The sequence below is a fragment of the Chiloscyllium plagiosum genome, chromosome 43 (assembly GCF_004010195.1).
Source record: "Chiloscyllium plagiosum isolate BGI_BamShark_2017 chromosome 43, ASM401019v2, whole genome shotgun sequence".
In the NCBI taxonomy this organism is placed as follows: domain Eukaryota; kingdom Metazoa; phylum Chordata; class Chondrichthyes; order Orectolobiformes; family Hemiscylliidae; genus Chiloscyllium; species Chiloscyllium plagiosum.
The window spans coordinates 5,450,051-5,476,872 of NC_057752.1; the positions used below are offsets into that span (position 1 = coordinate 5,450,051).

At 43.3% G+C, this 26,822-nt stretch overlaps 1 protein-coding gene across 4 annotated transcripts in view; it reads left to right on the forward strand.

The window, feature by feature from the left end:
• Positions 1–26,822, forward strand: part of kmt2d (lysine (K)-specific methyltransferase 2D) — a 245,245-nt gene that overhangs the window by 185,281 nt on the left and 33,142 nt on the right. For all 4 annotated transcript variants that reach the window (XM_043681826.1, XM_043681827.1, XM_043681828.1 and 1 more), the window contains 8 exons: positions 1,463–1,529; positions 4,016–4,248; positions 4,855–10,629; positions 12,034–12,186; positions 17,204–17,368; positions 18,772–18,913; positions 21,986–22,067; positions 22,677–22,855. In XM_043681826.1, the coding sequence (XP_043537761.1) occupies positions 1,463–1,529; positions 4,016–4,248; positions 4,855–10,629; positions 12,034–12,186; positions 17,204–17,368; positions 18,772–18,913; positions 21,986–22,067; positions 22,677–22,855 (6,796 nt within the window). The remainder of the gene's footprint in view (positions 1–1,462; positions 1,530–4,015; positions 4,249–4,854; positions 10,630–12,033; positions 12,187–17,203; positions 17,369–18,771; positions 18,914–21,985; positions 22,068–22,676; positions 22,856–26,822) is intronic.

Sequence of the window (26,822 nt, forward strand, 5' to 3'; positions counted from 1 at the left end):
TGTCAATATTTAAGAAAGGTGGTGAGGACAAGCCAGGCAACTATAGACCGGTGAGCCTGACGTCGGTGCTAGGCAAGTTGTTGGAGGGAATCCAGAGTGACAGGATGTATGTGTATTTGGAAAGGCAAGGACTGATTAGGGATAGTCAACATGGCTTTGTGCATGGGAAATCATGTGTCACGAATTTGAGTTTTTTGAAGAAGTAACAAAGAGGATTGATGAGGACAGAGCGGTAGATGTGATCTGTATGGACTTCAGTAAGGCGTTCGACAAGGTTCCCCATGGGAGACTGGTTAGCAAGGTTCGATCTTATGGAATACAGGGAGAACTAGCCATGTGGATACAGTGGAGAATTGTTTTTCAGATTGGAGGCCTGTGACCAGTGGAGTGCCACAAGGATCGGTGCTGGGTCCACCACTATTTGTCATTTTTATAAATGATTTGGTTGTGAGCATAAGAGGTATAGCTAGTAACTTTGCAGATGACGCCAAAATTGGAGGTGTAGTGGACAGCGAAGAAGGTTTCCTCAGATTACAACAGGATCTTGACCAGATGGGCCAATGGGCTGAGAAGTGGCAGATGGATTTTAATTTAGATCAATGTGAGGTGCTGCATTTTGGGAAAGCAAATCTTAGCAGGACTGATACACTGAATGGTCAGGTCCCAGGGAGTGTTGCTGAACGAAGAGACCTTGGAGTACAGGTTCATAGCTCCTTGAAAGTAGAGTCGCGGGTAGTTAGGATAGTGAAGAAGGTGCTTGGTATGCTTTTCTTTATTGGTCAGAGTATTGAGTACAGGAGTTGGGAGGTCATGTTGCGGCTGTACAGGACATTGGTTAGGCCACTTTTGGAATATTGCATGCGATTTTGGTCTCCTTCCTATCGGAAAGATGTTGTGAAACTTGAAAGGGTTCAGAAACGATTTACAAGGATGTTGCCAGGGTTGGAGGATTTGAGCTATAGCGAGGGGTTGAATAGGTTGGGGCTGTTTCCCCTGGACCGTCGGAGGCTGAGAGGTGACCTTATAGAGGTTTGTAAAATCATGAGGGGCATGGATAGGATAAATGGACAAGGTCTTTTCCCCAGAGTAGGGGAGTCCAAAACTAGAGGGCCTAGGTTTAGGGTGAGAGGGGAAAAATTTAAAAGGGACCTAAGGGGCAACATTTTCATGCAGAGGGTGGTGCGTGTATGGAATGAGCTGCCAGAGGAAGTGGTGGAGGCTAGTACAATTGCAACATTTAAAAGGTATCTGAGTGGGTATATGAATAGGAAGGGTTTGGAGGGATATGGGTTGGGTGCTGGCGAATGGGAATAGATTAGTTTGGGATACCTGGTCGTCATGGACAAGTTGGACCAAAGGGTCTGTTTGTGTGCTGTACATCTCTATGACTGTATATGCTTGCTTGTGAACTTTTCACATCAGTCTGAATTCATTAGTGATTGTAATGTTTTCCATTTGCCAGCAGGAGGCTAATAGTGACCAAATGCAGGCTCGGCCAAATCCACCAACCTTTGTCCAAGGGTTTATCAGTAAGTCTTCAGCTTCTTTATTTGTGAACTGACTGTGATAATTGCAGGTTTTGTTGTTCAGACTTTTAAAATCTGGATTTAATGTCAATACAATACTGTATGAATAAGAATTTTCATTTGGAAACTGATAGCTTTGCAAGAAGCGTCGGAGCCCCATATTTAAGGACCTGATCCTCAGCGGTTAGCATTGCTGCCTCACTGTACCAGGGACCCGGGTTCAATTTCAGCCTCGGGCGACTGTGTGTGGAGTTTGCACATCCTCCCCGTGTCTGCGTAGGTTTCCTCGGAGTGCTCCGGTTTCCTGTCACAGTCCAAAGGTGTGCAGGTTAGGTAAATTGGCCATGCTAAATTGCCCATAGTGTTTGGGGATGTGACCCCAAATTTAAGAGTAGTAGGGTAGGGGAATGGGTCTAGGTGGGTTACTGTTCAGAGGGTCAGTGTGGACTTGTTGGGCTGAATGGCTTTTTTCCACACTGTAGGGATTCTGTGATTCTATAATACACCATATATTTTTGACTCAGTTGCAGTTTTTCTACTTTGTTTATTGCTTTAAGCCTGTTATAACTATTGCACATTCTTCTAACTTTTTCCACAAGTTAAAGTTTCATTTGTTAAAAACCTGTGCCTTAACTTTGGCTAGTTTCAAAAACGTGCTACTTTAAGTTTTTCTGGCCTTCTCTGTACTAAATTATTATTCTTTTAAATATACGTTACAACTACACAGCAATTCTTGTAATTGTTGCAATTGTGGAAGCTGAATCCTTTTGACTTAACTCGAAAGGGTTCTAAACACCTTCTCTCAACCTTATTTTACTGAATGCCATTTGAACACAAATGTGTTTCTTCAACAGTTGTAGATTTTTAACTGACAGCCAGATCAAAACTAATGCTTGTCATCAACGTAGTTGGATTGCTTTTGTTTTTTGAGACTGAAGTCCAAATGTCAGTTTGAGCCATCTTTGCAGCATTGAGAGTTTAGACTGGAATCAAGGACTTTAAGTGATGTTACTTTTTAAAATTGTATTGTGACTATATCTGCCATACGAGAGAAAAAAAACTCTTTGCTGTAGGTTTCTTCCCAGCATCTATATAAGTTGCGAACTGTCCTTTTATATAAAAGTCAATGAAGTTAAATCTTTTTAGAGCTTTTATTCATAGGTGTGTTCAGTAGTAACCCCAAGCTGAGAAGTTCTGCACACTATCAGTTGAGCTAATTGGTAATTCATTGGCAAGTGTTTGCTGTTGATTTCATGGCATGGGTCTTTGGTCCTTGCCCAAAGATTGCTAATCATTTCAGCATGGGAGTTTGTTCGATTTTATGGTATGCTTACTCTGCAAATTCAGCAAATTTTCGGACAAAGCTGAAATTTGTTTGCCAAATTGGCTATGACTTATTACCATTGCTGTCTTTTGTTCAGTGAGTTATTTGTTCAGTGCTGGGATAAATGTAATCTTAGTTTGATTTCCCTTTTGGGCTGTCGACATGCAACCTGATTACATTTTCTTTTGATTATGGTAATAACGCTTAGACTGTGAAAGTTAAATCTATGTAAATAGCCAAGAAAATTCCCTACTCCATTTTCATCTGGATTAAATATGCAGTAGTGTGCTTTACTAAATTTTAATTCTACCAGGTGGCACAGTGAATAGGCAAACTGCCTTGCTTTTCTGGGTTCGTATCCAGTCCAAAATTATGGGATTAATCCCTCCACTCTGCTATCATCAAGAGTCTGATGAAATTTCAATCAAGTAAAAGTCTAATACCAGCATGTAAAAATTGCTGTTCATTATAAATAGCCTTCTGGTTCACTAATGTCCTTTAAGGAAGGAAATATGCCACCCTTATTTGGTCTGGCTGACATGAGATTCCAGGCACACAGCAGGGTGGATGACTCACAGTCACCTTCTGAAATGGGTCTAGCAAGCCACTTATTTCAAGAGCAATCAGGGCTGGGCAATACATGCTGGCCCAACCAATAATGTCCATATCCAAAGGGAAACTGCATTAGAAAAATGATTAATTTACATGGTTAAATGCCCAAGAGGTGTGAGTTTTATCGAGACCATGTGTTTGACATCCTGGTTCTAGGATTTATTCACAAAATTACAAAAGGACCATTTATTTTGAAGTGCGAAGAGGAAAAAAATTGCAGAAACGTTGTTCCATTTTTCATGTCAATCTCATTTATATGTTGATGCATAGCACATTAAAAATAATTTACATTTTAACAGCATTTTGACACTCTTAAATTAAGCAGCCAAGTAGATGTTTGCGTGTTTCAACCTCCACTGTGACTTCTGGTTTATTTTTTTTTTGAAAAGTTATGAACAAATTTTCAACTTTTGTAAATGTGTAAAGAACTAAACCTCTGTCTTGTAGAATTACTTTCAAGACATTGTCATAAAATTGCACTCTAGATAATTTTAGTCTTTTGGATAAATCAATTGAATTATTTGCCAGTTTGTGTTTGGTTCTTGTATTGTAGATGAGGCAGAGCACCGTCAATATGAAGAATGGCTGCTCCATACACAGCAGCTGCTTCAAATGCAGCTGAAGTTTTTAGAAGAACAAATTGGCGTCCATAGGAAGTCCAGGAAAGCATTATGTGCCAAGCAACGAACTGCTAAGAAGGCAGGGCGTGAGTTCCCCGAAGCAGATGCAGAAAAACTTAAACGGGTGACAGAGCAACAAAGTAAAATCCAGAAACAACTTGATCAGGTAGGAATTGCAGAATAAATCTTGAATTTCAAAACCGAAGCTTGTTGGGTTTTGACTAATGAAGCCACTCCTCACCTTGATTTTTAAAATAATCTTGGGCAGCAGTGCCACGAGCATGGTAATATATTACAAATAGGATTCTGGACTTAGCCATCCAATTATCCCTGTTGTGCCTAATAATACAGCTCTATGCATTTGTTTGCATGTATGTTTGGAAGCCAGGAACTTGCCTCTTAACTTTAAGGTGTTTCAAAAATATTCTTTCCAAGAAATGAAACAACCTCCAGCTTTCTGAAGGAATGTTGTCTGGGTTTCCTTTTTACTTTCAGTTTAACCTTTACTGATGAATTCTGCATACCTCCTGGTTGCAATTCTGAATATATTAAAAACTTATTTTTCCAACTTATTGGACTGCTAAAACAATTTTGGCTGCACAAAAAGAAAGTCCCTGTTTCTAAAACTGCCTTCCTGATGAAACAAATTGACTAAACTTGGTTTAGAATGAGTCGTGTCAATGTTGTGTTCTGGTCACATGGCTTGTTATGAAATTGTGCTGGCTAATTAAGTTTCATGATGTTTAGTTCGAAGTTTCATATTTTGTTTCAGGTCCGTAAACAACAAAAGGAGCATACAAATCTGATGACAGAATATCGGAATAAACAGCAACAGAAATGCTCTTTATCTCCTTCGGGGATGATGCCAACAACCTCATCACAGAATCCGAGAGTAATGCCCAAACTTTCAACACCCATGTTATCAGCAGCATTAGCCCAGCAAGGAGGCGCAATCCTTGGATCTCCAGCAATAGCTCAACAACCAAGTACACTAATAGGGCACACAGGAAATCTAAGAGTGCCACAAATTGGGGCTACAGTACCACTGCAGCAGGGCCCAGCATTCTTAACGTCAGCTGTGACCCAGCAACCAGAATATCCCCCTTCCTCAGGAACTGTATCTTCTGCTCCTTCAACCAGTTTTTTTTCTGGAAATTCTGCTGCTCAAACGCTTACAAATGAAAGCAGACTCCTGCAGGAGAGACAGCTTCAACTGCAACAAAGAATGCAACTTATTCAACAGCAAGGACTTGTTGGGCCATCTCAGCAGCAAAGCATCATGGGGAAGTTACAGCAGCAAGGTATCATTGGGCAGCTTCAGCCAACAACGCAACAAAGTATTGTGGGTAATAAACCAACACAGCAGGGTATCATGGGTCAACAGCAGCAAGCCTTCATTGGCCAACAGCAAGGGATTGTTGTCCAGTCACAACATCAACCTGCTCAGCAGCAGCAAGTTCTTGCAGGGCAGCAGCTACCACAACAGCACAATAACATTGGTCAAACACAGCAACAGTCAGCAACACAGCACCAACAGAATCTGGCACCTCAACAGCAGCATTTGAGATTGCTGAGTCAACAGCAAGGCCTCCTTGTGCATCAGCAACCCCACCAACAGGGTCTTGCAAGTCATCCAAAACCTCAACGACCCCAGCAAGGTCTTATGGCTCAGCAGTTGACGCATCAGCAAGGTCTTGCAGTTCAACAACAAGTGCTCACTTCCCAGCAGCAGCAACAGAATCTGGTTTTACAGCAGCAGACATCCAATGCTCCTTTGCAACAGCAAGGGCTCATAGGGCATCAACAAGGAGTTGTATCCCAGAATCAGCAATTGGGAACAATACCACTACAGCAGCATCACCTTCAGGCTGTATCAGGACAACTCCATCCACAAAGTGTTATAAGACCAAACAATATCCTGAGACTTTCCACATCCTTCCAACAGCAAAGCACAATGGGGCATCAAGCTCGAATGCAGGGTATAATGAGGCAGCAATCTCAGGATGTTTTAGGCCAACATCTTGCAACACAAGGCATAATGGGACAGCAGACTCCTCTGCAAGTCATCAGGCACCAATTGCCAGGCATGATAGGGCAGGGCATGAGGCAACAGCATCCACCCCAGGTCTCAGTGGAGCAAGGACAGCAGCCTCCAGGAACAATGGGACAGGGACAGCAGCATCAGCCCCAGAGCACAATTGGACAGGGACAGGAAAATCAGCCCCATGCTGTTTTGGGAATCGGACAGCAACCACAGCCTTCTCTCCAGCCGCAGGGAACAATGGGGATGGAGCAGCAGCAGCAACCTCTTCAAACCCAGGGAAGGATGGGGCAGCAGTCACAGCCACTATCCCAGCCCCAAGGTATGGTGGAGCAAGGAGTTGGACAGCAGAACTCAATGGGTCAGCAGCCTCCTCAGGGTCCACTAGGGCAAGGAATGCCACAACAACAGTCATCCCAAGGGACAGTGGGGATGGGACAGCAACAGCAGTCACCCCAGAGTACAGTGGGGCTGGGACAGCAGCAAACGCAGCCTCAGGTCACAATGGGGATGGGAAAGCAGCAGCCCCACCATCAGACTGCAATGGTGGTGGGACAGCAACATGCCCAGCCTCAGGTTGGGGTGGGCATGGGGCAGCAACAAGCCCAGCCTCAGGGCGTGGTGGGCATGGGACAGCAGCAGGCCCATCCTCAGGGCGTGGTGAGAATGGGGCAGCAACAGGCCCAGCCTCAGGGCGCATTGGGGATGGGGCAGCAGCAGGTCCAGCCTCCGGGCACAGTGGGAATGGGACAGCAACAAGCCCAGCCTCAGGGCATGGTGGGAATGGGACAGCAACAAGCCCAGCCTCAGGCCTCAGTGGGAATGGGACAGCAACAGGCCCAGCCTCAGGCCTCGGTGGGAATGGGGCAGCAACAGGCCCAGCCTCAGGCCTCGGTGGGAATGGGGCAGCAACAGGCCCAGCCTCTCGTCTTGGGAATGGGGCAGCAGCAAGCCCAGCCTCAGGGTGCAGTGGGGATGGGGCAGCAACAGGCCCAGCCTCAGGGTGGGGCGGGGATGGGACAGCAACAGGCCCAGTCTCAGGGCGGGCTGGACATGGGACAACAACAGGCCCAGCCTCACAGCACATTGGGGATGGGACAGCAACAGGCCCAGTCTCACAGCACATTGGGGATGGGACAGCAACAGGCCCAGCCTCAGGGCGCGGTGGGGATGGGACAGCAACAGGCCCAGCCTCAGGGCGTGGTGGGGATGGGACAGCAACCGGCCCAGCCTCAGGGCGCGGTGGGGATGGGACAGCAACCGGCCCAGCCTCAGGGCGCGGTGGGGATGGGACAGCAGCAGGCCCAGCCTCAAGGCGCGGTGGGGATGGGGCAGCAACAGGGTCAGCCTCCAGGCGCTGTTGGGATGGGACAGCAACAGGGTCAGCCTCAGGGCGCGGTGGGGATGGGACAGCAACAGGGTCAGCCTCAGGGCGCGGTGGGGATGGGACAGCAACAGGCCCAGTCTCAGAGCATGGTGGGACTGGGGCAGAAACAGGCCCAGCCTCAGGGTGCAGTGGGAATGGGACAGCAACAGGCCCAGCCTCAGGGTGCAGTGGGAATGGGACAGCAGCAGGCTCAGTCTCAGGGCGCATTGGGAATGGGGCAGCAACAGGCCCGGCCTCTCAGCGCAGTGGGGATGGGACAACAACAGTGTCAGCCTCAGAGCATGGTGGGGACAGGACAGCAAAAGGCGCAGCCTCAGGGCGCAGTGGGAATGGGACAGCAGCAGGCCCAGCCTCCAGGCGGGGTGAGCATGGGACAGCAGCAGGCCCAGCCTCCGGGCGGGGTGAGCATGGGACAGCAGCAGGCCCAGCCTCAGGGCGCGGTGGGAATGGGGCAGCAACAGCCCCAGCCTCAGGGCACATTGGAAATGGGGCAGCAACAGGCCCAGCCCCCCAGTACAGTGGGGATGGAACAGCAACAGATGCAGTCTCAGGCCGCAGTGGGAATGGGACGTCAACAGCCCCAGCCTCGTGGCACATTGGGGATGGGACAGCACCAGGCCCAGCCTCTGGGAACACTGGGGATGGAGCAGGTGCAGACCCAGCTTCAGGGCACGGTGGGGATGGGACAGCAACAGGCCCAGTCTCAGGGCACAGTGGGGATGGAGCAGGTGCAGGCCCAGCCTCTGGGCACTGTGGGGATGGGACAGCAGCAGGCCCATTATCAGGGTGCAGTGGGGTTGGAGCAGCAACAAGCCCAATCTCAGGTCACACTCGGAATAGGACACCAACAGCAATCGTCCCAGAATACGGTGGGGCTGGGACAGCCTCCGGGTACGTTGGGGGTGGTGCAGCAGCAGCAGCACTTATCTCAGGATGCACTGGGAATGGGGCAGCAACAGCCTCAGCTTCAAGGCACAGTGGGGATGGAACTGCAGCAGGTTCCGCCTCAGGGCACAGTGGGGATGGGACAGCAGCAGGCCCAGCCTCAGGGTACAATAGGAATGGGACAGCAACAGGTCCAGTCTCAGGGCACGGTGGGAATGGGGCAGCAACAAGCCCAGCCTCCGGGCACGGTGGGGGTGGGACAGCAACAGCAGTCATCCCAGGGCCTAGTGGGTCAACAACGCCAGCCTCCGGGCATGGCAGGCGTTGTTCAGCAGCAGCCCCAGCCTCAGGGCACAATGGGGATGGGACATTCCCAGCTTCGGGGCACAGTGGGGATTGGACAGCAATCTCAGCCTGAGGGTCAGATGGGGCAGGTAAAGCAACAGCCTCGAGGTTTGATTGGGATGAGACAAGGACAGCAGCAACAACTACTGCAGGGCCTGATGGGGCAGTGGCAATTTCAGCCTCAGGCTGGAATTCGGCAGGGGCAACCACAAAGCCTGATAGGGCAAGGGCAGTTGCCACAGAGCTTAATAGGTCAAGAACAGGGACAGCAACAGCCATGTCCACAGAGTATTTTGGTGCAGGGTCAGGGACAGCAACAATTGCAGAATCTGATAGGACAGAGACAGTCACCAAGTACTATGGGGCAAGGACAGCGCATGCAGAGCTTAGTTACAGTTGGCGGGCAACAATCCCTCCAGGCTTCCGGTATGATGGGGCAGGAGAAAGAGCAGGAACAACAACCCACAAGCACAGTGAGGCAAGGGCAACAGCAAGGCAAAATTGTAATGGAACAAGAGCCTTTGCTGCCTTCCCAGTGCATAATGGGGCAGGACCGTAACCAGCCATCAACTCAGAATATGGTGAGGCAGCAACAGCTATCCAAGAATGCAGCAGGACTTGTGCACACTCAGGGTATGATCTATCAGAATTTACAAACACGAGCAGTGACATCAGTGCAGCAACCAACGCAGCAAGGTGTTGCAGGGCAGCCGCGGCTTGTGAGTCAGCATGGTCAATTAATGAGACGTGTGCAACAACAAACTGTAGCAGGTCTACAACAAAACAATGGTCTCAGTTTGCAAGGAGTGGTGCGAGTCACAACATCTCAGCAGCATGGAACTTTGGGAGATCCAAGACATGGGGTACAAAACATCGTAACTTCACAGTCATTGCAACAGCATGCAGGTCTGCGTTCAGTTCATATAACTGGTCAGCAGATTGGTTTAGGCCATTTTCGTCCAGGCATGGTCTATGTTCAGCAGGTTAAAGCAGAACATGGCGGGAAGCCACAAGAGATGGCTCACCTACTTCAAAGCAAGCGCGCAAGGCAGAATGTGGGATCAGGAAGTGAATTAGTGTCTGGCCAGGCTCATTCCAATCATTCGCAAATGTCACGTCCAGAATTAAATCAAACTAATTTGGGAGATGTACCTCCACAAGGTGAAACTATGGAAACAGTAATACAGCTGCAACCAGAATTGCTTAAAGACAATGAGTCTGAAGAAAGTAGTGTTTGCGTGACAGACCCAGTAGCAATTATGCCTCAAAAGGTACCTGATTCAAACTCTGCTACGTCAGCAGTAAAACCACATGGGATTATTGGAAAAGCAAGTTCAGGTACTGAGGTGCAAACCAGTATTAATGTTGAGATCCATGAACAAAGTGACTTGAAGACCGCTTGTGCATTTGACTTCCCAATATCGCCTCAAAGCCATGCAGCAAAAGAGGAATGTGCTGGACTGAGATCAGAATCATCGCTGTTGAATCAATCCAACGGGCAAGAGGAATATGCACAGAAAGTCACAGGAAAGCAAGACAATTGTTCTAAATTACAGGAATGTGTTGCTAAGGACACCAACACAGGGGGTAAAGGTCACACAGTGAAACAGGAAAGCATTGATGCAATTCGCTGTGGATTTCCAGAAGGAACTGTGAAGCGAGAGTCAAATACTGACTGTATCAGTGCTTTGAATGCAGGGGATCATTCTTTTCTTGCTCCAAGGTCTGAGGCTGGACAGCTGCTGCTTCAGAAATTGTTACGCACTAAGAACTTGCAGCTTGTTGCACAGCGCTCTGGAGATGGAACACACTTGACTGTGAAAAGTCACATTGAAAGCAAAGCTGTGATGATTGATCGAAAACTACAAGGTGCAACTACAAATTCAGAGGTTAGTTAAAAGACATGGTTTTCAGCGTTATCTCAATCTTTGTGTAGAAAAGGTCAGACTTTACATGAGTTGTATAATAATATCCATAGGCAAACGCTTGCTTTAAGTTTAATTGCTTAATGGAATTATGCTAGTCCAATGCTGCTTCCCGACTTCTATTTTAAATGTAATTACAAACCCAGAGTTCTTGCTGACTTTAGAACTAATTATACTATTGGGACACAAGAAAAATACTTAAATGCAGATTAATGTGATATTTTCATATTCTTAAGTATTTCGTACAGTTATTTGAAAAATTTTGTGTTCGTACGTCTTATGGAATTATAAGCAGGAGATGGTAGAAACAATTTTTTTTTATTCATTCATGGGATGAGGGCATCGTTGGCTAGGACAAGATTTATTGCCCATCCCTAATTGCCCAGTGGGCAGTTAAGAGTCAAGCACATTGCTGTGGATCTGGAGTCAAATGTAGGCCAGACCAGGTAAGGATGGCAGTTTCCTTCCCTAAAGGACATGAGTTAATCAGATGGGGTTTTTCCAACAACTGACAATGGATTTATGGTCATCATTAGACCCTTAATTCAAGATTTTTTTGTTGAATTCAAATTCCAACATCTGCCATGGCAGGATTCAAACCAGAATCCCCAGAACATGACTTTGGTCTCTGGATTAACAGTCCAGCAATAATACCACTAGGCCATCGCCTTCCCAAATGTGGGATGACCGGCTTGGGTGGAAGTTTAACATTTCAAACCAGATATTGTAAGAAGTCCACATTTAGTGGAGGACGATTCTTGTAACAATTGGAATCTCTTTTACTTAGAGCAAAAGTGTGCAAGCCTGTACATAGCAGTCAATAGAGGGGGTCTGAAGTGGTCACAAAGGCATTTGTGGCATTTTATTTAGTATGCTGACCTACTATGCTAATGCTTGGGATGTGGGGAAACCAGGCAGATGAAAGTGCCTATCTAGTTGAGACTTCAGTGTTCATTACCTGGGAGGAGTGGAATCCATGGGACTTGTGTAAGGAGCTGTAAATGTGGTATTATTTTTAATTAAAGCCATATGCATTCTACAGGTGATTTTTCTTCTCTCCAAACTTCAATTCAATTTAACTTCTAAATGAGATTATGCCTCCCAGGATTCCTGTTGTTTTCTAAGAAATGTTAGCCCAGTAGAATGGTCACATCAATGTTTATAGGCTCTTTGTGGTTTGCCAGGAACAATAAAGCTCCGATTGTGACCACATTGTGTTGATCAATGTTCCTCCAGGATGAATAGCAGTCTAAAGTTCCTCATGCACATATATCACATGCGCATAGCCAAGCAAACAAAAATACTAAAGGGACCATGCTGGTAAATTACATGTGCCAAACCCTTTGAATTTCATTTTTTTTTAACAAGATAAAGGAATTTCAGGAAATTAGCAAGAAAAACTTGGGCCCAAAAACAAAACGGACACAAAAATCAACTGATAGAGGCACCAACTCTCGAAAGAAGAATAAAAAGGATGAAGGAATAAAAACTACTGATGCCCTAATGAAGCAGTTACAACAGGTACCAGTGTGCATTTTGTTTTGAATAAATCGCGACAGAAATTAGAAACTCAGAACTGAGATTATATTGTAGAATCGCGTTCAGGATATTTTCTGATATTTGCATGAAAGGGGGAACAAGGGCAACAGGTCCTTTCCAAAAAAATGACTTGATTCCTGTGTCAGAGAGCAGGCGACTGCAAATCACCTAGAGTGTTAATGAAATGTCATTCTAAATCCAATGATATCAACAGGGAGTGTAAATATTGAAGGCATTAACTTTTGGTTTGGAATAATCGAGTACTGATTTTAGCTCAGAATTCCCAGAAATTGAATGCTTTTATGGCAGTTTTGGAGCAGACCTGACTAGAGTCAGAAGTAAATATAGTTTCTCACCTAGAAAAGCATAAAAGACAGTTCAGAAAAACCTAATGTCAAGGTTTAGCTTTTGAAACTTCCAGACCCAAGAGTGTTTGGTTAGAAATTGGCAGATCTGTAAAAGACTGAGAGTCTAAACTTGCACTTTCATTCATGTAAGAAGACTTCCTAGTTCATAGGACAAAACTAGAGAGAAGCAGTTGGATCAAACTTAAAAAAATTGATGTAGAAGGGTAATTTCTTCAGATTTGGGTCACTGAAATATTATGGTGTTGGGAATAAATGAGCCTTTGAATTTTAAAAAAATGAAAACATTCATGGAATGTGTGCATCACTGGCTGGGCCAACATGTGTTGCCCGTGAGAAGATGGTGGTAAGCTGACCTCTTCAACCCCTGCGATCATTTGGTGTAGGTACACCATCTTACTTTTGGGGAGGGAGCTTCAGGATGACCCAGGAGTATCAATATATTGCAAAGACAGGACGGTGAGTGGCTACTCATGTATCTACTCCCCTTGTCCTTCCAGATGGTACTGGTCTTTGGAAGGAGCCTTGGTGAATTTCTCCAGTGACTCTGTAGATAATACACACTGTTGCCTCTATGCATCAGTGGTGGAGAGAGTGAATGTTAACGGATGTGATGTCAATCAAATAGCAACTTTGTCTTGGATGGTATCAAGCCTGTTGAGTGCTGTTGAAGCTGCACACATCCAGGCAAGTGCAGAGTAGTCTGTCACATTTCTGGCTTATGTCTTGTCGATAGGGTGCAGACATCAGGGAGTCAGGAGGTGAGTTATTCACTGTAGTATTTCTCGTCTTTGATTTATTCTTGTAGCCACAGTATTCACATGGCTCATATAGTTCGGTTTCTAGTCAATAACAATCCCCAGAATTTTGATAATGCAGTTTTCTTCAATGGTAATTCTATTAAATGTCAAGGGGTGAAGGTTAAATTGTCTCTTGTTGGAGGTGGTCATTGCCTGGCACTTGTGTGACTTGAATATCATTTGCCACTTGTCAGCCCAAACCTGGATATTATACTGGTCTTGCTGCATGTGACATGGACTGCTTAAGAATCTGAAGTCTCAAATGGTGCTGACATTGTGCAATCATCAGTGAACATCCCTACTTCTGACCTTAGAATGGAGGGAAGGTCAATAATGAAGCAGCTGAAAATGGTTATGTCAAGGACACTATCCTGAGGAACTCTGGGTATAAATAACACATCTGACCAGGTTAAGTTTTTAAAAATCTACCTGAGGAACTCCTGCAGAGATGTCCTGTGAGCTGAGATGTCTGACATCCAACGATCACAACCATCTTTCGTGCTGGGTATGGCTCCAAACAGCAGCGTTTTCCCATGATTCTCATTGAAATTGTTGGGGCTCCTTGATGTCACATGTTGTTGAATGTAGCCTCGATGTCAAGAACAATCGCTCTCTCCTCACTTCTGGAATTCAATTCTTTTGTTGATAGGTTTAGGGTGAGAGGAGAAAGACTTAAAATGGACCGAAGAGGCAGCTTTTCATGCAGGGGGAGGTGCGTGTTTGGAACGAGCTGCCAGAGGTAGTGGTGGAGACTAGTACAATTGCAACATTTAAAAGGCATCTGGGTGGATACGTGAAGAGGAGGGGTTTAGAGGAATATAGGCCAGATGCTGGCAAATGGGACTAGATTAATTTAGGATATCTGGTTAGCATGGACGATTTGGACCGATGAGTGTGCTAATTATGGATGTGTGCTCATGCCCATTATTAACAGGATTGAGAGTTGCATTAGTCATTTTGTATAGGATCATTAATGCTAGAAAATAAGAGAGATTGATTCCATAATACTACAAATTTTATTTGGAACACCGTTGTAATGGATCTTGTGGCTTTTTGACTATATTAAAGGCACTATAAATGTATAATAAAAATAGAGAATGTTGAAGAAATGTAGGTTGGGCAGCATTAGTGGAGAGAGCAATAGTGTTAACTTTCAAGTTTGATAAAACTTCAGAACTGAAAGGGGCTGGGCAATGGTGCTATTTATGGTGTTGACCGAGGGGGAAGGAAAAGGTGAGTGGAGGTAAGGGTACCCAGAGGAGAAAATGAGGGCAGTATTAAGCTGGAAAAAGAGAAATAAAGATATAAAATAAGTGGGAAATGAGAAAATGGATCCTCTTTGCTGAGAGCAAAGTCAACAAAGCATAAGCTTTGAGTTAGTAAGTTGTTAAACTCCATTTTGAATCCTAGAAGCTGTCTCGTGTCTAAGCTGAAAATGAGGTGGTGGTCCTCCATTTTGTATTGAGTTTCAGTGAAACACTGCAGCAGGCCCGGGGTGGAAATGTAAGCTTGAGGGCAAGATGGTCAATTAAAATGGTAAGCAACTGTAATGTTCGGATCTTTCCTACAAACAAATCAGTCACTCAGTCTACATTTGCTCTCACCAGTTTAACAGAGAGTGCGTTGAGAGTAGTGAATACAGTGGACTAAATTTAAAGTATTACAAGGAAACCATTGCTTCACCTATAAGGTGTGTTTGGGATCTTGAATAGTGAGAGTGTGAAAGGGCAAATGTTCCACCTACAATTGCATGGGAAGGTCCCATGAGGAGATAAAGAAGTGTTCCAAGTGATGAAGGAATAGACCGGGGTGTCACGGAGGGAGCAGTCCCTGTGGATTCTGACAGTGGAGAGGGAGGGGATGGTTCATTTGGTGATATCCTGCGAGAGAGGCAGAACTGATGGATAGTGATGGGGTGCAAAGTGAGGACAAGGGGAACCCAATTGTCTGGGAAGGATGGCAAGGTATGAGGACAGAAATGCACGAAATAGGTTGGACATGGCTCAGGGTCCTGCCAACCTTGGTTGTGGGTCGGGGAGGCACGTTCCCATATTAGAATTAGAAACCCTACAGTTTGGAAACGGGCCCTTTGTCCCAACAAGTCCACACCGACCCTCCAAAGAGTAACCTACCCAAACCCATTCCCCTACCCTATATTTACCCCTGATTAATAACCTACACTATGGGCAATTTAGCATGGCCAGTTCACCTAACCTGAACATGTTTGGACTGTGGGAGGACAATGGAGCACCTGAAGGAAACCCATGCAGACACTGGGAGATTGTGCAAACTCCACACAGACAGTCAACTGAGGCTAGAATCGAACCTGGTTCCCTGGCGCTGTGAGGCAGCAGTGCTAACCACTGAGCCACCATGCCACTCTATTTGAGGATAAAGGACATGTCCAAAGCACTCTGATGGAAGGAGTTGTCATTGCAAAAGATGCAAAAGAGACTGGGAAAATGGAATGGAACCCTTGCAGGGAGGAGGTTGTGAAGTAGTGTAGTGAAGATAACTATGGGTTTGTAATGGATATTGTTGGACAGCGTATCTCCAGGAATGGGGACAGAAAAATTAAGGAAGGGAAGAATCAGAGAGGAACAAGAAATTCAGATGAAAACAGTTCAATGTTTAGAGCTGATAATAATCAGGATGTCAAACACAATCAGTGGAAGGCAAAAAACAGTCTCAATATTTCATCAGAAAAAAAGTTCTTGCAATGTTGTCATTTATATAAATGATTTAGATGAGCATATAGAAGGCATGGTTAGTAAGTTTGTGGGTGACACCAATTGGTATGGTGGATGGTGAAGAAGGTTAAGATTACAAAGAGATCTTGATCGTTTGGGTCAGTGGAATGGCAAATGGAGTTTAATTTGGATAAATGAGAGGTATTGCATTTGGTAACAATTGCAAGACTTATACAATTAATGGTGGGGTACTGGATAGTGCGTCACATTTCGACAGTAGCTAAGAAGGCATTTAGCACGCTTGCCTTCATTGCTCAGACCTTTGAGTATAGGAATTGGGACATCATGTTGAGGGTGTACAGGATATCTTCTGCAATACTGTGTCCAGTTCTTGTCGCCCTGTTATGGGAAGGGCATTAACAAGCTGGAGAGGGTTTAGAAGGATTTTACCAAGATGTTGCTGGGAATGGAAAGTTCGAGTTACAGGGATAGGCTGGGACTTTTTTCATTTGAACGGAAACTGTTGAGGGCTGATTTTGAAGAGCTTTTTAAAATCATTAGAGGTATAAGTAAGGTGAATGGCAAGTATCCTTTCCCTCGGGTGGAGGATTTCAAGAGTAGGGGGCATATTTTTAAGATGAGAGGAGAAAGATTTTAAAAGGACATGAGCAACTTTTTTTACACAGAGGGTGGTTCATGTGTGGAATGAACTTCCAAAGGAAGTAGTGGATGCAGGTATAGTTACAATGTTTAAAAGACATTTGGATAAGTACATGAATAGGAAAGGTTTGTAGGGATATGGACCAAGTGGCGGCAAATGGGGTGAGTTTAGTCTGGGATTATGGTTGGCATGGAGTGGTTGGACCAGAGGGTCTGTTTCTGTGCTGTATGTCTCTATGACCAGATAATGTTGAAAGAAGGATGAAAATTGAAAGCAAAATTGATTTTTTTTTAAAATTCCAAAATGCATAAATGAATTAACCTATAAATACATTTTTTTTTGTTCTTCAGTGAGAATGACTTGGATTAAACCTTGCCTCTTAGTCCCCAAAAGGAACATGCTTTATCCTGAGACCTTAGCCTGGAAAATTGTGTATGTATTTCTGTGAAGTGACCATTGCTTTATTGTCTTTTTTTGTTTTAGCAACTCTCCCTTCTTCCTTTGGTGGAACCTACCATTGAAGTGAACTTTGGTCTCTTTCCTCCATTTGGGAGCAGTCCATTCAACAGCAAAAATCAGCTGAAAGGGTCATTTGGGAATGCTGTGCTAGACAATGCACCAGATTACTACTCTCAGCTTCTCTACAAGGTAAAATGTAACTAAAGTATGAAGCATGTGTCTGGGTTCTGCATGGTCTTGCCTTTCGGTTATGTCATGTTATTATAAGGGATTAACAATGAGATTTATACACAGAAAATCATGTTCTTATTTATTCAGATTTAAAATGTTAGATTTTAACTGGATTGTCTCGAAGGAAAGCCAGTGAATTCACAAACAAATGTCTTGTGAGATTTGTTAAAATATTTGGTTCTGATCACTTTCCAGGAAGTAACTTTAAGATCTTGCTATTAAACTTTGGGTGTCTGTGATGCTTCAGAGAGCGATGAGCTAGAAATCTTCATTGGATGTTGAGAAAGGGGAAGAGCCATTTACTTAATACAATATTATATAGGATTACAAAGGTTAAAAGCACAGAAACCTACCATTCAGCCCAACCAGTCCTTTGTTGTTTATGCTCCATTTGAGCCCCCCCCTTTTTTCCTCTTACTCAATAATCATAACCATGTAGTCTTTTTCTATCTTCTGCTGATCTAGTTTCCCTTTAAATGTAACTATACCATTCTTTTCAACCATGCCCTGTGGAGCAGATTCCATACTATTGTTACTCTTGGGGTAAATAAGTTTCTTTTAATTTCCCAAATTAGTTTTTTTGGGGGCTTTCTTGTGTAATGACCTCTAGTTCTGTTATTTCCCACAAGTGTAAACATTCTTTCTGCCTAGTATGGTACATTTTGCTGTTTTCCAAAATTAAGAAAAACAATCATATATGTGAGTATCTGACAAAACCAGTAAATCAAAAGAATGAGCATAATTCTCTCTTTAATCCCTTTGTATGCTACTAATTTATTAATATCTGGACAAACGAAAATGCAAGTTGGTGAGTATTTGGAAGAAATGCAGTTTTTTCAGATCAGGTGGTCTCAACGTAATCATTTTGTTGTTCTGTACATTCTTGTATTATAGAATCCCTACAGTGTGGAAACAGGCCTTTCGGCCCAACAAGTCCACACTGACCCTCCGAAGAGAACCCACCCAGACCCATTCCCCTACCCTATTATTTACATTTACCCCTGATTAATGCGCCTAACCCCCTACACATCCCTGAACACTATGGGCAATGTAGCATGGCCAATCCACCTCACCTGCACATCTTTGGGCTGTTGGAGGAAACCGGAGCAGACACTGGGAGAATGTGCAAACTCCACACAGCCGCCCGAGGCTGTAATCAATCCCAGATCCCTGGTGCAGTGAGGCAGCAGTGCTAACCACTGAGCCACCATGCCAAAGAGAATTGTGAAAGACAATTTTGCAGAGATTTGCTGCTTTATATGTCAATTAAAAAAATTACACTTGCAAACGAGTTAATTACTTTATGTAGGTTTTTTCCCTTAATACTCAATTCAATGGATTAATTTTCTACCATTCTTTAGCAGAACAATCTGAGTAATCCACCGACCCCGCCTTCCTCATTGCCTCCTACCCCTCCTCCCTCTGTCCAGCAGAAACTTGTGAATGGATTGGCCACTTCTGAGGAGCTGACAGAAGGGCAGAAAGAACTCGAAGGTCAAAAAGGTATAAGAATTTGTTGGAGTTTTAATTGTTTGATACAATATATATGACTTGATACAATCTGGAATTCTTGGATTTAGGTCAATGCCTAACCTGATTGAAACTTGTAAGTGTGTATCCTGAATGCATACAATTATTGGAAAGGAACACAATTAGTTTTAAAACATTTGAATCCCAGTTATGAACAATTATCAATTACTTGCCCTTTTACAAGTGATGATGCTACAGTTCAGTAGAATTCTGCTTAGACTGCAGCTGAAAAAAATAGTTCCATTCAGAGTACTGCATCTCAGTCAGCATATGTTGGATTTGGAGAGGGTGCAGAACAGATCCATCCGAATAGTACCAGGGCTCAAAGTGTAAAATTCATGAGAAGAGGTTTCATAGGTTCAGCTTGTATTATCTTTAGCAGAGAAGATTACAAAGTAATCAAATTGAGATGCTGAAAATGGTCAAAGCAGTTGATAGAATTGTTGGACATTTACCATTTAATCTGGTGGAGTTATACAAAGCGCATCCTCTTTCTGTGATGAGCCTAGCTCTAATTTGGATATCAGGAAACAGTTTTGCACATGAAAGGTGGTAGAAGTAGAGAGCTCCATGGAAAAAAAGGATGCTGAGGCTCGGTCAATGGAAAATTTCAAGACAGATAAAGTTTTGTTAGTTGAGAGTATTAATGAGTATGGAACCAAGGTAGGTAACTCAAGATGCAAATCAGCCATGATCTAATATTATAAAAAGTCTTGATACGCTGAATGGCCCATACCCATTCTCCCCTTTAAGATGTGCTATACTGCCACTGATCCAAAATTATCAGTCTTTTGTTACAGTGAAATACCAGCAGGTATAACCTCTAGGAGATGTGATAGCAGAATTCTGGGATTAAAAAGCCCGAGAATTGTACTCATTCTTGAAAAAATATATAACTTGCAGGTTATTTTGTTTAAAATATTGTAAATCTAGTTTTGAAGAAGTAGTTAAAGCTCTTCCCTTTAATGAAATGCAAGTCCCCATATTTGAGAAAGGATGAAGGGTTTGACTTACGAAGAATGGCTAAACAATTTATGTCTTTAGTTATTGGAGCTTAGAAGTATTAGCAGAGATCTTATTAAAACATATAAGATTCTGAAGGAGAAAGTGAGGTCTGTAGATGCTGGAGATCAGAGCTGAAAATGTGTTGCTGGAAAAGCGCAGCAGGTCAGGCAGCATCCAGGGAACAGGAGAATCGACGTTTCGGGCATAAGCCCTTCTTCAGGGCTTATTCCTGAAACGTCGATTCTCCTGTTCCCAAGATTCTGAAGGGGCTTGACAGAGTAGACGTTGAGAAGATGTTCCCAGTAGTTGGGGAATCTCAAACTAGAGGATGTAGTTCCAGAATGTGGAGAGAGATACAAAACTGAGATATGAAGGAATTTCTTGAAACTAGTGAATGTCTGGAATTTTCTCCCCGAGAGTTATACGGGCTAGATCACTGAAAGTATTTAGAGACCTGGGAGATTTTTGAAATATTGGCTGAATGGCCTACTCCTGCTCCTAATCCTTCTGTTCTTGGGTCTTGGGGCTAATATGCAAAACTTTAATGAAGGAAAGGTAGTTTGGATATTCCACCATGAGATGTTACAGGTGCATGTTCAACCATTTGCACAAAATCAGCCTGAATCAAAATGACGAGATGCCAGTTGCATTCTGTACTGGCTCAAATCTGAAATAACAACAGTTAATCTCTCCAGTGGCTCTTTTCTAATTTTGTTCATTTGAATCTAGGATTCCCTATTTGCATTCTAATTGCTGCAGCAAGTAAATGATTAGATCACAATGTCAAGTGCATATGACAGTTACTGCTGTGCACACATGTGAGGCAATGCCTCTGAAAGTCTGGCCAATAGCAGTGGTGGCACCCTGGTCAGATCATTACCATCCCTGCAGAAATCTCAAATTTGAAAAACTAATCAGCCATTGTTGCAAACAACAGTTATGCTTGAGACAGGTAACTACTGCTGAGCACCCTGCAGTAGTTCTTGTTTCCAAGTTCTGGTTGACCTATAATCAAAGATGAAGAAATTTAATAATTGTAAGAGTATTGGCTCCTGAAAAGCCTGTCATTGTACAAACAGGAGCAAGTTACTTTTTCTTTTGTGTAGAATCCCAACAACGTGGAAAGAGGTCATTCGGCCTGTTGAGTCCACACCGACCATCTGAAGAGCATCCTATCCAGATCCACACACACACCCCCCTGCATACATGCATTCACCCCCCCACACAGACACACATCCCACCCCACACACACAGACAGACGTGCGCGCACACACTCTCACTCACTCTCTCAGCCTGACCCCCCACTTCCCACAGCTAACCTGTACATCCCTGGACACTATGGGCAACTTAGCATGGCCAATCCACCTTAGCCTGCATATCTTTGGACTGTGGATCTTCTGGATGCTTTTCTGTTTACCAATTGTGTCACCTTGCCTGAAATTGGCTATGGTGGATTAATGGAGTTCTTTCAGTGGGAGATTGTCTGTTTTGAGAACTTAATGACATGCAAGGAATGCTCCCCTAGTATTTTGTCTTTTAAGCTGTGAAACTAGAGTGCAGAGTTATTAATAAACCAAACCAGTGTTTGGAAAAAGTATGTAATATTTTCTATTAGAAATTGCCCTGACTGAAATTCTACTTCAAAAAGGTTAATCTTTAAAATGGGAATGTAATACATGGTAAATGTACCGTTTGAGTCAAGTTGCAATGAAACTGAAATCTCTTTGGACAGGATTGTGCTTAATTGCAGAATAAAATGATTTTTTTTAAGAAGTAAGGAAGGTTCTAATGACCATCCTAGTATCAGTCAGAAGTATTGTTGAATTACCATAACTGAATTAATAACTGGGATGTTTTTCAGCTACATTTTAAAGTTGACATTTAATGGAATGTATCATATTGTCATGTTAAATTTAATTTCTAATCTGTAAGTGACATAATATATGGATCACTGATTTAATTTGAGAAACAGTTAAATGTCATGTACTTGCTTTATAGTACAATGCAAGGTAATGCTGTTTTTGCTGTACTTCTTCACAGATCTGCTAACAACAGAATTGAAGAATATGGATATGTTGGCTTCTTTGCCCACACCACCGCACAACCAAAATGAGGAGCTAAGGTTTTTATTCACAACTTTCACTTGTTCTTTCAACTATTTTCCTGAAAACCCTGCCCTGCGTTTGGTGGACCTCTTCTCACGTGTGACATTTTACTGCTTGGCACATAAAGATTACACTATTTCAACACAATAGAAGGTGGAAGACATAACTGTCAGTACGGTCCTAATAAAGGCATTTCACTTTTATTACCTCTAATAGACCCCTAAATTATTTTTGAGTAAATATCATTTTACTGAAAACTTGGAGACCAACAATAAGGCGACAGTTAGTTGGAAAATGCTGTTTTCGTAAGTTTTCAGTTTCCATTGTTTTTACCTGAGTAGAGATTGCTTATTTAAAAAGGGAAACAACTTTTACATCTTCTATTTTTTGTTTTCAAATTGAATCAAAACAAGTTAGATTGTTAAACTTTAAACTTCACTGTGAAACAGCCAGAACACATTGATCTTTAATGAATGTGAAGATGGACTAAAATTGAAAAATAAGTTCAGAGACAGGATCTAGTAAAAAAAAAATTGCATTATAACATTTCTGCTTACAACCCAGAATATTACAGCAGTTTTAAATCCTCCCAAAAAAAAATTAAGTTGTAATTTCTTTCTCAACAGTAGAGCAGAGATAGAAGAGGACCGACGCACACCGGACAGCATTGTGCTCGCATCCTCACCGGAAAGTGTGTTTGGGCAAGAAACATCCAGGTTTCCCTTGCTGACTGAAATTAAGGAAGAGTCAATGGACCGTGCCCTTTCTCCTGTGATTCCCATAATTCCAGGAGCTTGTATTCCAGGTTAGTTCAAGAAATTAATCATTACCATTCAAGGAAGACTCACTCATGTAAAGCAGTGCTTGATGAAAGTGATGGATTGTCATCAGAGGGGTTTAGATTCTAATTTTGCTCTTTATAATGTTTAATTCAAGGAAGTTGCATGTCATCCAGACTAAATGTTTAAACAAGCAAGGCTGATAATATACAAATGGTGGCGGGTTCAAGAGAGGTGGTAAAGAGACAAAGTTTGCTGTCAGTGTACATGCGTTTGGTTAGTGTTAATAAGGGGCAACATGGAGATGAGAGATAAGAGAGGGCCAAAGATGGAAAGCTTGGATGTATTAGTGCAAGAATGCAATGAAAAGCCATTTCATGAGAGTCCGTGGCTTCGACTGGAGAGAGAGAGTGAACCATGCAAGGGCAGTCCACTCAGCTGGACAGGTGGACCAGATGTGCTGGATGCAGGGTGGTGTAATTAATTGTGTCAGAGGTTGCAGACAATTTGCAAAAGCTGAGCAATAATGCACCATGGACATAGAGGACATTGTTAGTGATTTTTGACCTGCGGCATCTGTGTTGTGGCAGGAGCAGGCAGTTGTCAAATATGATCAGAGAAAGATGGGGCATATGAAGTGACAAGGATAGTGGTGATGGGCTAGTAGTGTCAAAAGACAGAAGGCTAAGGTGGACTTTTTGAAGCTCTTATTTATTCCATGAAATGTTGACTTTGCTGTCTGGGCCAACATTTGTAGCCCATCTGGAATTTATCAGTGAGATGATGATGAGCTGCTGCTTTGAACCACTAGTCAATTTGCTGTAGGGACACCCACGATGCTAATAGGAAAGGAGTTCCAGCATTGTGCCTAGCAACAGTGAAGGAACTGGGATATATTTCCAAGTCAGAAAAGTGTGTGGCTTGGAGAAGAGCTTTCAGATGTTGTATTCCCATATATCTACAGCCCTGGTTCTTCTTGATGGTACTGGTCATGGGTTTGGAAGGTACTGTCTCAGGTGCCTTGTGAATTTCTGCACTGCATCTTGTAGTGCTGGTTGTTGAGGGAGCGAATGTTTGTGGATGCGGTGCTAGTCAAGCAGCTGCTTTGTCCTGGTTGGTGTCAAGCTGCTTGTATTGTTGAAGCTTCACTCATCCAGGCAAGCGGAGGGTATTCCATCATTCTCCTGATTTGTGCCTTGTACATGGTGGATGGGATTTGGGGAGACGAGAGGTGTTGCATGCTGCAGGATTCCTAGCCTCTGACCTGCTTTTGTAGTCACAGTTCTTATTCGGCTGGCCAAGTACAGTATCAGGTTGACGATGCACGTGCCAGAATGGCACTTGGGTGGTCAGCAGTTTCGGGAGGATAAGGTCAAAAAAGCAGGAGATGGCTCTCGTAGAAAAGATGGCTCCGGAGAGGCTATGGGGGAAGAGAGAAATTTAAAGAAGGATGTGTGTGAAGAGCAAAGGAAATGGAATTGTTAACTTGGAGGAGTATACATTGGGAGAGGTGTGGCAGAGGCAGCCAAGCAGAGGGTCATGATGTTTGTCACTCATACGAGGATTAGGTGGGTTTGGAATGAGGAACTGAGATATGTGACTGTTGAAGGATATGGGCACGTTGTCAGGGATGAACTTGTATGTAATTGCGATAAAGAAAATAGAAAGAAAAGTGGTGGGATCAAGGAGATGACCAGTTAAATGGGTTGGACTTTCATGTTCCACAAAGGGAGAGTTGGTCATTGGGAGCACCCTAGTGCAAAATAAATTTCTACAGCATTTTTTCATCTTGACCCTTTATCATGACCATTTCTGTGTTTCAGGTTTTTCTGCAACAAAGTTGAGAGTCTAATCCTACTTGTTTGAAGGTCACTTTTTTCTTTGTAATCTAAATTTAGTGTTAAATTTATTTGCGCTCTGTTTGAACCTTTGTCCTTCTCTTGGAATTTATTGCATGAAGTACTACTATTACGACACAGACAGACAGCCAAATCAAATCAGCCTTTCCACCTCTGTATTCGCAATACAGTAAAAATAAAACCTTCAAAGACCCTCAGAATTGACCCCAGTGGTTTCTAACCAGACTTTTAAATAACTAATCCCAGACTCTGAAGTAGTCAATTCTAGCCACCAGTTCTGTAGTTTAAACACAGTACTGAACAATTTATTAGTAATACAGTAACTTCAGCAGGAAGAAAAATAATCTAATTGATCTGTGCTTTAAACCCAACAGCCTTACTTTTCAGTCACATTCTGACACAGGACAAACAGACAAACACAGTTAAGAGATAAATAGAAGACTGGCCAGATTATTTAAGTGGTTTTCACGAAGTGTTGTTCCATGGGCATAGATGGTTTCTTGGTTGAATTTCTGAAGCTGTCGATCAGGATCATCTTTTCAGTTCACTCAGATAAAGGCGGTAATATTTAGTTTACTACTGAGCTTCCAAGAGCTGCTCATGAGAGGTTAGACAGGGAGCTTTCAAACCTTCATGCTGTAGCGCCAACAGATTCCTTTTTTCACAGAAAACAGTCCAAAACTTAATTCAAACTCTGACCCTCCCTGACAGACTGACCGTCTCTTCCATGATATCCCAGTTAACATTCAACACCTGCTATCTTCTTGAGCATGAAGTCTTTTCCAGACATGCTGGAACCAATTCCCAGCTGCTGATCTTGTGAATAGCCGACTTCTGCTATCCGTTTAAATATAATGTTCTTCCCCAGTGACGAAGCATCTCCAGAACCTTTTGGTTAGGAACCAGCCTGCAATTAACTTCCAAGCCTTGCCTCATGAATGAATAAAAGCAATTTGATCTGTTTTCCTTTTCCATAGAAGCTGTTACCCAGTGTCTTAAAAATCATGTTTAGCTCACAGTTCCCAGTTCACAGCTCCAAACCAAAAATGAAAACAACACTAAAAACAATGGAAAAAATCAGCAAGGATTCCACTACTATTCTTATGGTCATCCTCATAGCAGTCAGAAGAGTTGTTGAATGACCAGAACTGAATTATAGGCTACATTTTAAATACCTATTGAAGTTGACGCCTGAATGACCAAACCCGTCCCGATTCTCACAATTTAATTGGAATTTAAATTATACTATAGCAATGATATAATGACCACTCTGTGGTGGATTTTTCTTGAGTTCTGGCCTTCCTTCACACAAGTCATCACCAAGCTAGGCCCCCTCTAGGGGATTACCATAATTAGTCTTGTTCCTTGGTCTGAGATAAAAATGTTGTTGACCAGCAAAAGTACCTCTGTACTGTGCAGGCAAAGGATGTCTTGTAGGTCACGTCCGAGCAACGTAACAATGTCTGATCAACACATCTTAAGTTTGGCCTTGCACTTATGATAATGAAGAATGCCAAAGGGCATGCCAGGAAGGGCACCAGGGGTACCTGAAAATGAGGTCTCAACCTGGTAAAGCTACAAAACAAGACTGCAATTTGTGCCAATAGCATTAGCGGCAAGTGATAGACAGGATGTGGAAGTTCTGTGGAACTCTGGAACCTATGGATTGGAGGGTAGCTAATTTAAACCCACTATTTTAAAAAGGAGGTAGAAAGAAAATAAGGAATTGTAGACCGGTTAACCTGACGTCAGTAGTGGGGAAAATGCTAGAATTCATTATAAAAGATTTAGAGCACTTGGGAAACAGTGACAGGATTAGACAGTCAGCATGGATTTACGAAAGGGAAATCATGCTTTACACATCTTCTGGAATTTTTCAAAAATGTGTCTAGAGTTGATCAGGGGAGCCAGTGGATGTGGTTTACTTGGAATTTCAGAACACTTTCAATGATGTCCCATATCAGAGATTAGCGTGTAAAATATAAGCACATGGGAGTGGGAGTAGTGTACTGACATGGATAGAGAACTAGCAGCAGACAGCAAACCGAATAGAAATAAATGTCTTTTTCCAAGTGGCAGGCAGTGAGTAGTAAGTACCACAAGGATCAGTACTTGGACCCCAGCTATTCACAAA